Genomic DNA, 13,274 nt, shown 5'->3' with positions numbered 1-13,274 from the left:
AACACATAAATGTTTTGGAGCTGCTTGCGGTGCATTTTGCTCTTCGTCATTTCCTGCTGCATCTGCGGGGCCGACATGTTTTGATACGGTCGGACAACACGTCGGTGGTCTACCACATCAACCACATGGGGGGAACCGGATCGGTCAGGTTGACGCAGGTGACGGGTCAGCTGCTCACGTGGGCTTGGCCTCGATTGGCGGGGTTGCGGGCAACCCATATACCGGGACCGCAAAATCAGGTGGCCGATTTCCTGTCCCGCCATTCGATGCCGGCCGGGGAGTGGATGCTCCATCCGGAGGTGGTGAGCGGGATATGGAGATCCTTCGGCAGGGCAGGGGTGGATCTCTTCGCCTCGAGAGAGGCGAACCATTGCCCACTCTGGTTCTCGCTGGCGGATGCCTCCTGTCCGATGGGCCAGGACGCGCTGGCACACGACTGGCCGAGAGTGCTGCTGTACGCCTTCCCACCGCTGCCGCTCGTTTTCCCGACGCTTCTCCGAGTCCTTCAGGAGAGACACCGGCTCCTCCTGGTGGCTCCATTCTGGCCGGGGAGGACATGGTTTCCACTGCTGCGCAGGCTTTGTTGTGCCTTGCCAATGCGTCTCCCTTGCAGGGCGGACTTGTTGTCCCAAATGAGGGGCCGAGTGTTACACCCCGATCCCGCTCGCCTCCAGCTCTGGGTCTGGCCGCTAGGCCCGGCATAGACTTCTCCATCTTCGAGGGTGCAGTCGGTCACACTATGTGCAACGCCCGGGCGCCGTCCACGCGCTTGTTATACGCCAACAGGTGGAAACTGTTTGACGAATGGTGCTGTGACCGTAGGCTGGACCCTGTACGCTGTCCTGTCCCGGACATCCTTTTGTTCCTGCAGGACCTGCTCGATAAGGGGCGGTCTCCTTCTACCCTGAAGGTATATGTGGCGGCTATTTCATGTTGGCACGTTGACATAGACGGTGCGACTGTCGGCAGTCATAAGGCGATCTCTTTGTTTTTGAAGGGCGCCCGGAGACTGCATCCTCCCAGACGCCACATAGTGCCTTCGTGGGACCTGGACGTGGTACTCCAGGCCCTACGGTCTGCGCCGTTTGAACCGTTGTCAGAGGTGAGCCTTAAGTGGTTGTCAATGAAGACTGCGTTCCTCTTGGCGATGGTCTCGGCAAAGCGGGTGGGTGAATTGCAGGCATTCTCTATTGAGGACTCCTGCTGCCAATGGAACCCGGATGGTTCGGGGGTCACTCTTTGGCCTAATCCTTCTTTTGTTCCCAAGGTGCCCTCTGCAACTCCTGTCGGGCCCTTGAACCTCGCCCGTTTTGAGTCCGACTCCGAGCATCTGTGCCCTGTCCGCTCGCTGACCGCTTACGTGAGGGCGACCGCGGCGATACGTAAGTCTGATCAACTGTTTGTGTGCTTTGCGGGACCCCGAGTGGGTCATCCGCTGTCTAAACAACGGTTGTCGCAATGGGTCGTCGGGGTTATTGCGGAGGCGTATGCGAAGTGTGGTCGGCCACTGCCTGCAGGAGTGAGGTGTCATTCCACCAGGGGCGTCTCCACTTCCTGGGCTGTAATGACGGGCGTTCCACTCGAAACGGTGTGTGCTGCGGCTTCGTGGACATCTGCGAGCACCTTTGCCCGGTTCTACAGGGTAAATGTGGCTACTCCACATCCGTTGGAGGGCGTCCTCCGTCAACACCGCTCTTGAGGGAGGTGAGTGTTTTTTTGGGTCCGTGGATTCCTCGGGACCTTGTTGACATTAGTCATTCAGTGCTTGAAGCACCGCCTCTGGCGGTCAGAAGGGATGAAATAGAACGCAAGTTACGTATGTAACTATGGTTCTATGAATCCCGAATGACCGCCAGAGCGTTCAGTCCCTCGGAATCCTCTCGTTGTGCGAGAAGATTGTGGGACTGTGTTTCCGGTGTCACGTGACTTTATAGACTCACGTAGGTCACCGGATGTCACAGGTGACTGTGTTGTTATTATTTTCTCGACCTGGGCATGCTCAAGGATGATCATTCAGTGCTTGAAGCACCGCCTCTGGCGGTCATTCGGGATTCATAGAACCATAGTTACATACGTAACTTGCGTTTCATCATTATGAGAAACTGCTCATTTAAGTGAGAGGCAAAACGTCTGCAACACTACAGCTATCCCACATAGACAACGGGCCGTACAGTAAAGGTATTGGTGCAACAACAACAACAACAAAAACGCTGACATAGAGTGATTTCATTAAGAATATTTTTTTATTCAACATTGTAATCTCAGTAATAAATAAATGCACAGATCATTCATTCCACAATAAAAGTGAGGGAGTCTCTTTGAACACGTCCCAGCAGTGATTGGAATATTGCCATGATGTCGAACAGCACTCATGTGGACGGACTCGCAGACACGCATGGACAAACCGGAGACATTTAGTATTGCGTCGATTACCACTGACTGGCTCTTTTCTTCATCATTCCCAGAGGCGGGGTCGCAACATTTACTCAAGTACCTGCGCATGAGGAACTTTTTTGCAATTTTATTTCTCTCTCACGTTCCTCATGGCGTTACCTGATGTTTTTGTCTGTCCGTTTACGACAACACTAACACTAAAACCGCATACTTATATACTCATCACACTTGAGCCATGATTCGGGTCACTACTTTTCACTTCCACTCGGGGTCAAATGACGATAAATTACCGCTACTCTTTACTTGAGTAAATATTCTGGCTACACTCTACCCACCTCTGATTGTTCCATCGTGTTGCGTCTCATCGGCCAACCTTCTCCACGGATCATTCATTATAAATACAGTATTGCATCACTTCAAAGTGCTACAGAAAGAGGTGCCGGCGACTGTCCAAAACAACACCGAGGTGGAGTTTCTATTGTGACATTGTGTCTGTGTATGTTTGACCTGGTGGGGACTGAGTGAAAAGCGCCCCTGGGTGGACTTTGGAGAGCCGGTCAGGCCAGGCGTTTCTCTAAAGCAAACAGCAGCACGTTCTGTCGAGCCTGATCCAGTGTGGCATCAGTTCAAAGTGCGACGGAAAGAAATACGGACAAACGCCAAGTGGGCAGAAGGTCGAACTAATGAGATGAGTCTGTAGGCCAGTGGTTTCCTACCTTTTTCATCTCACATTTATATTAGACTCAAGGTTATTTAGGAAGCTCTCATACTTAGACTGAAAATGTTGTTTTTTTTGCAAAGGATATGTACGGCCAACATAAGGGGTCTTGATTTGCTGATTGTGACCATTCAACTTGCTGGGGAAGCCTTTGTATGTCACAGTTAGATTTGGAAAAGCACTGCCAAAAGTATTGGTTTAGAGAAATTCTTAGGGATTGATTATTTGCTAAATCTTTTCTCTCCACCAGCGCTGCTATAACAGACAATACGGTCCTTTTTGTTGTTGTTTTGATAGACCGCTGGCCATTAGTTAGGTAATGATTTGTGGAGTCACGGCACAGATCTGTCACCATAAGGTATCGTGACATAAACCGAGACTGTCGTGAAAGTGTGCTAACCCCGGCTGTGGCTCCAAAGTCAACCCGAGGCGCTTTTGAACTGCGTTATACCTTTAAAAACAAGGCACAAACCTCTTAGTGAACCAGTGGCGGTGCACAGTTGAGGCCACTGACTCTGAACATCTCCCTAAGTAGTTTGAAAAAGCCACTTGCAGAAAAAAAAGTGAAACATCCGGCGTGTTTTGAGGAAATGGTCACAGGTAAAGAGTACACGATTCGTAAATCCTTCAAGGCCATTTTGGGTCTTAAAGCCGCACTGCAGAGCATTTGGAGTCATGTGCCGAACGGTCCTCCAAATGATCAGCTCGACGCTAATCACTCCCGGTAAAGTTGCAGGTTATCGAAATGCTCTGCTGCGCGGCTTTAAGCAGCATTTTTCTTCTTTTTTTTTTGGCATCTTGTATAATTTATGTATCCTCTATTCGGGGGGGGGGGGGATGAGAGAGAAAGATGAGAGAGGAGAGGGCGGGGGAATAGGTGTACAAAAGGACACATCACGTGTAGGAAGGGGGAGACAGGAAGCCAGCGGAGCACCTGTCACCGCTCCCCATCACTCCTTCATCCATCCTCTTTTGTCACCGAACAGAGGGAGGAAGAGAGGGAAGGCGGGATTGGGTGGCGAGCGGAGGGGAGGGGGGGGTGGGGTGTAGTTCGGGTGCTTGAGATTCTTCCTTCCTTCCTGTGTCCATCTCCTGCCGTCTCCGGAGCAACAGCCCCCCCCACCCCCACCCCCACCCCTCCCCATACTGAGCTTATTCATTTGGTCGGCATGAATGAAAGGGACGGAGAGGTGTCGGGGAGGCGTCGGTGGAGCACTCCGGTCCAGAGAAATACTTTTTCTTTTTTTTCTCCTTTTTCTTAAAGCCAGGGTTTGTTTGTCTATCGTAACAAAAAGCTGCAGTGGGACAGAAGGAGGAGCGGCTAGTTTGTGCAGCCTGCCGTCGCAAAGTTTTTGAGTGTCAGCGTTAAGACAGAGGAGGCAGTGGACGGGGGGGGGGGGGGGGGGTCACCTGTTGTAAAAGTGCAATGGGTGTAGCCAAAAACAGCTAATAACGCTAATGGGTAGTTCTTCTTTGGCCTAATTGAGATGGATTCAAAATGGAGGGCAGCGAAAACAAGACCCAAAACAACAGAAGTCATGTTTGTGTCCTGAACAAAAACCATAATAGCTGTAAGATAGCTGCCAGAGATCAACTTGACTATCCAACAGTTTGTTTTGTCATGTAATGTGACCCATACAGCTGTAGTGATTAAATGTGATGAACTAAACATTAGAATTGAGGGACCCCCTGTCCACTACTACTGTCTATGGCTGTAAATCAGGCACCATGACGCTTCAAAACTCTCCCGCCATTTTTGTTAAGTTCTTTTGGGCGAGTGAAAGATGTAGCTGTCCACATCACCAGCCAATCACAGCCCGGCGTGTGCTCAGTCTTGTCCAACGCGTCCAAAAGCTGTGAGCAAAAAAAAAAGTGTCTGTCCAATCCGTCCATCAGCAGCCGGGGGACGTTGTGATCGGGCTGTGATGCAAGTAGGCGGCGTTCACGACGGACACCGGAAAGTTGAAGATGAACGGCGAGGTGGGCGTGGCCGTGCCGGAGGGGTTGGCGGACTTGGGCGCGAGGAGCGGGCTGGCGGTGGCGGCGGCCTCGGCGGCGCAGGACGTGGCCAGGAGCTGCGATTCGAACTGCAGGAGCTGGCCCATGAAGCTGAAATTGGGGGAGATGATGCTGCGGCGCCTGCGGACGAACTCGAAGGCTTCGTCCAGACGCACGCGCTTCCTCTTCATCAGGTAGGCCAGGCAGATGGTGGCCGAGCGGGAGATGCCGGCCTGGCAGTGGACCAGCACGCGGCCGCTGGAGTCCCGTACCGAGTCTGGAGGGACACAAAGGAAAGCGACAGGTCAGAACAATACGCAGACTTTTTTTTTTTCTTATTCATATTTCTCCCACACATTAAAGCCAAGTAGTTATAGCCTACTGTAAAACCAATTCAAATTAGAATGTGAAAAGTTGCCAGAAACAAATAAGTGGGGGTGAATGTATGGGCGGTATGAGTGGTGGTGAAGAGGAGAAGGTGGAGAGTTTGCTGTTGGTTCTGCTGCGGTGAGAGATACAGCCCAGAAATTGGATCAAAGATGGAGGCGAGAGACTGTGATCATAGAACATGCCCAGCACTGGACAGATAGGTGACAGCCAATCACATGACTTTCATACAAGCTAAGTGCTCGAAGTGTTGATTTCCCACTCCAAGTGACCTCGGTCGAACTACACCGCCTCGCAGCACACAGCATGGAAACCTAGGGGTTTACGTGCGCTGTTGCTATTCCAGGCCATCGCCTCTCGCTTTCTTCCAAAGTGTCGAGCATATCTGCACATATCGCCTTTAAAATAGCTTGTACAAATGCACACTGATGCCTTCCTTATCACACTTCCCCCATCCCTCCTCCTCCTCCTCCTCTCTGCCTCTCCCAGCAGCACCAAAGCTCCAAGTGAGAAAAACAGCAAATCACATTCAGACGCAAGTGCAAAATGTAAAAAAAACACACAAAAAAACGGGTTTCTTCTATCCCATTGCCTCTTCCTCTCACTCTGTGTTTGGGCTGAGGCAGAACATTCCACGAGGCAATAGTCCAGCTTATTTATTTATTATCGCTAATTCAATTTCCCCAATGAGCTCCGTCGGCGTGATGAGTTTAACAATACTCCTAGTGTGGCTGTGTGAGCCGTGGCCAGAAGGGAATTTACTGACTAAAAAAAGCTTTTTTTTCCCTAAAAGAACTTAACTTCAGTCACATTTCACTGAACGAAATGCGTTTCATTTGTAGTAAGCGGGAATCACGACTAAACACTGTATATCCATTCTGCTCACTGGGGCTGCAGAATCTTCGGATAAAATGTCTGTTTGCAATTTATCTGACAACTTTTGTGATCGCAAGCTCCCAAACACAGGGTTGGCCGGTTTTGAAAAAGACCTCCAGAGAGACAGGACATTTTCCGCTCTTTGTGAAACAATTTGAACTCCCTCTGAAAACAAGAAGAATCAGGCGTCCCAGTTTTAGCATAAATGATCATGTGAAATCCTGGCCCGGTCTGTTGTGTTTTCCTTCCTCCTCCAGCATTGCGGACACATTTCAGGTAGCTCCGCGGCGTCGGCGTCCACTCTCCCGGCAACAGTGAACAGTGGATGGATGACTCAGACTCTGTCCCACAGCAGCTCTGACGCACACGCACCCCCCCCCCCCACCCCCCACCCCATCCCGATGCCTCTGCACATGGCGCCCGTATGCAAGCGCTTTGATGTGTCCCGCTTTAAGTCCCGTGTCACTGCCTTCCCTTGGCGGGTGACACCGCTCAGCCTCCGTATGGATGACGGTGATTGGCGTTGCGGGAACGTGCAGATAATCCATAACGTATTACACCGGCAGATTTGTGTAGGGAAAATGTCAGGTGAATCATTTTTTTGGACTCTCTGTACCGGCTGTACGTGACGTGCAAGCTGATCTGGCTTGAGCGGGGAGTAAGTCTTTGTCTTGTGAAGGCGATCGCCAAAGGTTTACAATGCATACAATGGGATTTCTTTCCTTTTTTTTTGCAGGAACTTGACACCATTGATTATGTTGAGGACTATCTACCTACTTGCTATTTGATTTATCTCAAAAGGCAAATGCTGCAATTAGATGCTGCAACATATAAAGCCCAATGCATAAAAACTCGGTCTATAGATACAGACGCAAACATACAACACAATTAAGGGGGCGTGGCCGAGCCGAGGGGGGAAGAAAACCTCTCAATTTTTCCTGCTTTTTAGCCGTATTCTGACAGAATACAAATATTTATCACAAACCAATAAAGTCAAGTCAGAATTGGGCCAATATGGAGGTTTCTTCACAGCAAACTGTTCAGTAGATGCGAAAAACGGCAATCGTTGCTAAACTTAGCATATGTAGCATGAAGCTAAGGTAGCTTGGAGGGGGTAGGGCCTTATAAGTTATAACTAATACTTCACTAATACTTCTTATGTTGTGAATAATTTATGTATGTTATATGTCTACTATACCTGGATGCATCTGTTGCTCAAATAAACTAACTAAATAAATAATAAACTAAAATTAAACTAGCGTCCTGGTTAGCATCGACCATTTTTGCTCCTATCCATGTTTTTTTGTATCTTTATTTAGAAAAAAAAACACATTTATTCAGAATTTGTTCAAGTAGTGGTGGAAAGTTTTCCCCTTTTGGCTGCTTCGAACATGACCATATATGGGCGACTCCAAACATGCCGCCTGTGTCTGTGCAAACTGTGACCTCTACAGTCATTCTTACTATTTGTTTTGTGATTCGTATTTCTATGTGCACTCAAAGGTCACTGCTTCTAGAGATGCTTCTGACTACAAAAAGAATATTTACAAATCTAACCACTTGTTAGAGCAAACGACTTTAGCCACTGACCTATGAACTCAATGGCATCGAGGAACCAGCAGCTGATGTCCTCCTTATGGTTGTCCTCCACGGGGATGCACTTGTACTGGTAGGTGCCCTCGAAGTGGTTGGGACAGTTGGACGATACGTTTAGAAGGGCTGAGATTCCTATGGCGTCCAGGACCTCCTTCTTCGAGGCGTGGAGGGCACTGCCGAGGTACAGGAAGGGGAGAATCTCCACCGGGCCACCCTGAGACAAAAAAAACAAGGACACCCATGCATTTAAGATCATTTCATATTTGACACTAATACAAACGCGCAATAGTGTGTGATCATTCGAAAATCCTGCAGAGATCTTTTTTTACTCTAAAACGTTGCAGACGAATATTCAGAAAAATATCGTGTGACTGATCAGTGACATTTTCCTGGTGGCGCCGAGGAGCTCAATGATAGAACAGCAGCTTATGAATCAGACTGTCAAAGTGTTCAATTACATTTTCAAGTCAGCAGTGATGTAAGCGTCCGTGTGTCCCTGATGCCGCGTGGGCGCTCGGGTGATTATGTGCGCGGGGTGGGGGGCGGGCGCTCTCCTTGCGGTCTACAGTCTATACCGGCAGTGAGATTTATTGACGGGGCCTCAGTCCAGCGCTTATGTCACTGCCGCCGAGGAGCGTGCTACTGACACGGCATCAGGAAATGATCGATAGTGCTTAGAAATGTAATGTGAGGAGGAGGGGGGGGGACAGGGAGGCGGGGGGTTGAGACGGAAAGGACATGGATAACAACAAGACACACTTTGTCAGTGCAGACCGTGCAAGACGTATGGTTTAAAATCATATTTATTACTTTAGAAAACATTGGATTTCTGAGGGAACGGTGGAGGGTGATGGTCGTAGCCTAGGCTAACTGTAGTCACGGGATTTCCCTTTCCTTCGACTGATGACCACAAATAAGATACTGGTGCAAACATTCAGTATGTGCCTGATGGATGTAACACATACAGGCCCTGAATAATAGCATATATCACTGTAAGCCTGCTTTGTACAGATGTGTTAAATTGCAAGTAGACAACCTTTTGGGTCTTGTCAAGTGAATATTTATATTTGGAGTATTTTGTGTTTGTGTCCTGTTTTTCGAAATAGGCCATATAGTTCAAGAAAAGATTTTAAATACATCTGCAGTGTTTCGTAAGTCTAGGCTACGACACCAAATAAGTAAATAAATGTAGAAGTAAAAGCAATACCAGGCCTAGTATTAGTTGTATGTTCTAGTATTAGTTGCAATAGTGTTAGAGCAGTAAAACCAGTAGATAGTGATAGATGTCGTTATAAAAACAGAAAACAGAAGTTCTAAAAGTAGAAAGGAGAGTTGCAATTGTAGTTATGGCTGCAGTGTAGGAGTGTAAAGAGTGTAAGGCTGTTTATCATATCTTCTACTGCTAACAACAACTGAATTCATGCTCCCGATAAACCACACAGATAAACTTCCCGATTAATCATTTCAATTATCAATGATAAGATTTGGTATTTTCCAGTTGCATCCAGTTCTGCACAAGACACGGCCTGTTCAGCGAGCAGCGCGCTCACCATGGTCAACCATTTCCCCTCAAAGACACACAGACGGCGTATTGTGCGTTCTGAGGGGAATGCCCCAAATTTCCCATCTTTTCGGCGACGTAATCTGAATAATGGATAGAGCTACATTCAAATTTATGGTTTCATTTTATTGATGAATGAGTTACCAAGACTTTTTCAGAGGGGATTTTGGATTTCTTAGTTTTAAAATAAGCTGTTTTTAGTGGAAAATTTTGTAAAAATTTAATTTTCGCGTTATTTTTTGACATTCAAAACTCAATAAATGGGGCTTGGGATTAAATAATAAAACATCCCTCTGAAAAAATCTTCCAAATATTGTTCAGTCCAAGGCTGGAAAATGTGAAGTCTTTAGGTCCTACTGACATAGTGGACATAGTGTCGCCACTATGACAGAAAAATGTGTTTTGAGAAAAAGGCCCTTGAAATTGTGTTCTCCCATATAAGTCTATGGGGGAACATTGAATCAGCGCAATATTTAAACATGTTGTTGTGAAGATTAGGCATATTTTCTGTTTCCGGGTGAAAGCTTATATGTTCAGAGACCAATTTGGCCCAAAACCTGAAATCTGAAAAAAATGAGATTTGCCTGTAGTGTCTCCCCTTAATCACAATATTTCTATTCTATTACTGAAAATGGCACAATATCTATTCATTTCATTGTCTCACCTGGTCGTGCTGCGGCGTCCCACACGACGAACACGCCGAGTCCACACTGGACTGGCTGGTGAGGGAGGATAAGGATTTGGTGGTTATGCAGTACTCCGGGTACTCCGTGTAAAACCTGTCATAGCCACCTGCAACACAGACCATGTAAGAATATAAGAACCATATTAGACTCTCTTATCGCGTCTGTGCAGCTTAATCAAAATGCTCTTATGGAAGAAGAAGAAAAAAAACACCCACGTCTGCTCCGTCTGCAGCCGGATTAATAAACTGAACTTTGAATTGCTTTGCCTTTCAGTTTACAGTTTAGAGCCGCATTTTGTAACACCAAGACAGAATCCACGTTCATCACTATTCGATCACAATATAACCAAAATACTTCTCCAACTCTCCAGAAAGTTGTTATGCAATTCCAAACGGCGCTGCACAACAACGCTCTCAAGAAGTGCGTCATCCGAACCCCATTACTATAACAGAATGTGACATTGACCGTAGAAAAAAACAAAAGGAAAAAATCATTTGACTCTGTTGCGGCATCGACAAAAGATTATTTCTGGGCTTCGGTGTTAATGATGGAGCTGCGTTTTTTTTTTTTTTTTGACACCCGATGTGCATCAGCATTACCTCATCCGCTGGGCTCGCTGCTATTGGCCCGCGAGATTGTGAGTATAGGGTGTGTGGGACCCAAAAAAAAAAAAAAAACACATTACACCAGTGCGTTGTAAAAAGCTGGGGAGTCAAATGGATGCTCTTGAAAGGATGTCCGGTGAGGAAGAGGAGGATAAGATAATGGGGTTTAGATATTGCGAGGCCCCAGTGGAACAGCATGTTATACTGTTTCCAATTGTATAGATAATGTTTTTTTTTTTATTGCATTATAGGGTATATACATATCTTCCGGGGCTTTGTCCCAGAAGGTGAATGATACAGGCTTTAATATAACAGTACGTTTATATGTGGCTAAACTCTTGTGAATCATTCGACAACCATGCAAATTGTCGGAGGCCTTTATTATATTTTGTTTTTTTTGGTTTTTATTCTCATTTATAGGGCCTAATCCTTCTGGTTTTGGATCATTTCAATGTATTGCTTACAAAACCCCTTTAAATCATGCAATGTTTTTTGGTTCATCTTGTTTAAAGGTTCTAAAAAATATCACAATCAGAAATGTGGCACACAAATAAATTAAAGGTATCAAAATAAAATAAAAAATCGAATTCCATCCATTAAGACCTTGGATGTGTGGGCAAGGTTTTGGAGTGAATCTGCTCAACAAAAGCGGTGCGTTGCGTTGTTGACATAAGACCTTACGAAAAAAAAAGAAAAAAAACAGAGTGTAAAATCCCCCTTTCGCTCGGAATAACATTGACGTCTGGTTTTTACCTTTGAGCAGGTACACGAGCGTGCCCGCGGAGTCCCTGCACAGCGCGTTGAGCACGAGCGTCACCGTGCTGTCCTCCTTCACCGCGTCGAGGTCGGGCGTCCTCTCGTCGTACAGCACCGCCGCGGAGTACATCCCGGAGCGGAGCCGCGCGCGCACCTCCTCGTCCCCGGCCAGCACCTGGTCCAGGCTCAGCGCCGACCCCTTGGCCCGTCGGCGCACGATCGTGTTGCAGCGCGCGTTGACGGCCCCCCGGATGTGGCCCGCGCTGAAGGCGAGGAACGAGCGGCAGTCCAAAATCAGCACCTTGTTCCCCCCGTCGTCCTTCAGGAGCCTCTTGAGGAGCGGGCACTCCATCTCGCACAGCTCGTCCATTGGCGCGTCGTGAAGGGGAACTGCGTTGTGTCCGGTCTCGGGGTTCTATCCGCGCATCTCGGCTGCCTTCGCCCTCTGTCTCCTTTCACTGTGTACAGTTTCTCTCCTCTTGCTTTCTTTCTTTCTTTCCTTTCTTTTTTTTTTCATGAATGGGTGCATGGCGTCACAGCGGAGGTGACGTCAACCGCCCAGAGCCAATCGGAGAGCGCGCAGTTCCCCGTGCCCCTTTCGTCCCCTCTGCCGCTCATTCATAAAACAAACTTGCAAACATCAATGAGCCCAGCAAAGTCCAGAGGGGGCAGATACGGTCATCTGCTGCTCGAAGCTTCACAACAGCGGAATAAAACATGATAATCCTGCAGATAGAAAACAAAATACCTCAATTGTATAGCATAGATTACTGATTACGTTTTTAGCCATAACACCCCAAAACAGGGGGCGGACTGGCCATATGTCCATTCTGGAAGAGCACAGAAGGGCCACTGGCTCTAGGGCCACCACTCCCGCCTCAACCGAGCTTTACCCAAATCTAAAAGCTAAAAAGAAAAGCATCAAAATAGCGAGAAAAAAAGAGGATGAAAAGTCAACAAAAACATGAGAAAAACACAGACAAAAAATGATGGAAAAAATAATTTAAAAAACAACAACAAAAATATGACAAAAATGTGGCGACGTGACGAAAAGTTTCCATCACTTTTGTGGGTCTTAGCTTTCAAATGAGGCGTTACATTGTTGCTCTCCAATCGAGAAGCTTTTAGATTTGGGTAAAGCCCAGTATAAAAAAAAACATGAATCTAAAAGGAATTCCGTGGAGTATGGTGTACCACAAGGTTCGATTTTGGGACCATTATTATTTATTATTTATATTAATGATTTTGCTTCTGTTTCTGCGACCACCTTTCCCGTTCTTTTTGCTCATGATACCAGTCAAAAAAATAATTTAAAAAAGCCGAACTGGGGAAAATGCACTTGTTCGTGTTAAGGCGGGTGGTAAGAGGTTAAAATATGTATTTGTGGAAGTGCACAATTACTCTAATTTGGGCCAGGCTGGTCAGAGTCCAGGGCTGTTTTTCAGTCCCAGTCCGCCCCTGCCCCAAAACTAAGGAAGAAGGGGGGAAAAAAAGGGGTAATACCACATTTTTTTGCACGCAGCCTATATTTATAAAGAAGCTTCCTTCAGGTGAACCGGAGGGGTAATGAAACGACACAATGAAAGACACTAGGCTACTGTTTAGTTTGACCCCGGATAATCCAATTTACCTCATCAATGTCTGTCCGTCACCGTCACATGGGGTCTCTCCAGGTAGCTTCCTCTGTCCCAAGACTC

At 47.2% G+C, this 13,274-nt stretch overlaps 1 protein-coding gene across 1 annotated transcript; it reads right to left on the bottom strand.

The window, feature by feature from the left end:
* Positions 1–5,004: 5,004 nt before the first annotated feature.
* On the bottom strand, positions 5,005–12,066 carry dusp4 (dual specificity phosphatase 4; the record flags this gene model as incomplete). The annotated part of the gene is made up of 4 exons (XM_079552323.1): positions 11,575–12,066; positions 10,195–10,322; positions 7,964–8,183; positions 5,005–5,387 (listed from the first exon to the last, which is right to left on the bottom strand). Exons 1-4 carry the CDS (start codon positions 11,945–11,947, stop codon positions 5,005–5,007), a joined length of 1,104 nt encoding a protein of 367 aa, XP_079408449.1. The 5' UTR covers positions 11,948–12,066.
* Positions 12,067–13,274: the final 1,208 nt, after the last annotated feature.

The sequence above is a fragment of the Gobius niger genome (genome assembly GCF_951799975.1).
Source record: "Gobius niger genome assembly, chromosome: 2".
NCBI classification, from domain to species: Eukaryota; Metazoa; Chordata; class Actinopteri; order Gobiiformes; family Gobiidae; genus Gobius; species Gobius niger.
This window is presented reverse-complemented; position numbering and strand designations above follow the sequence as displayed.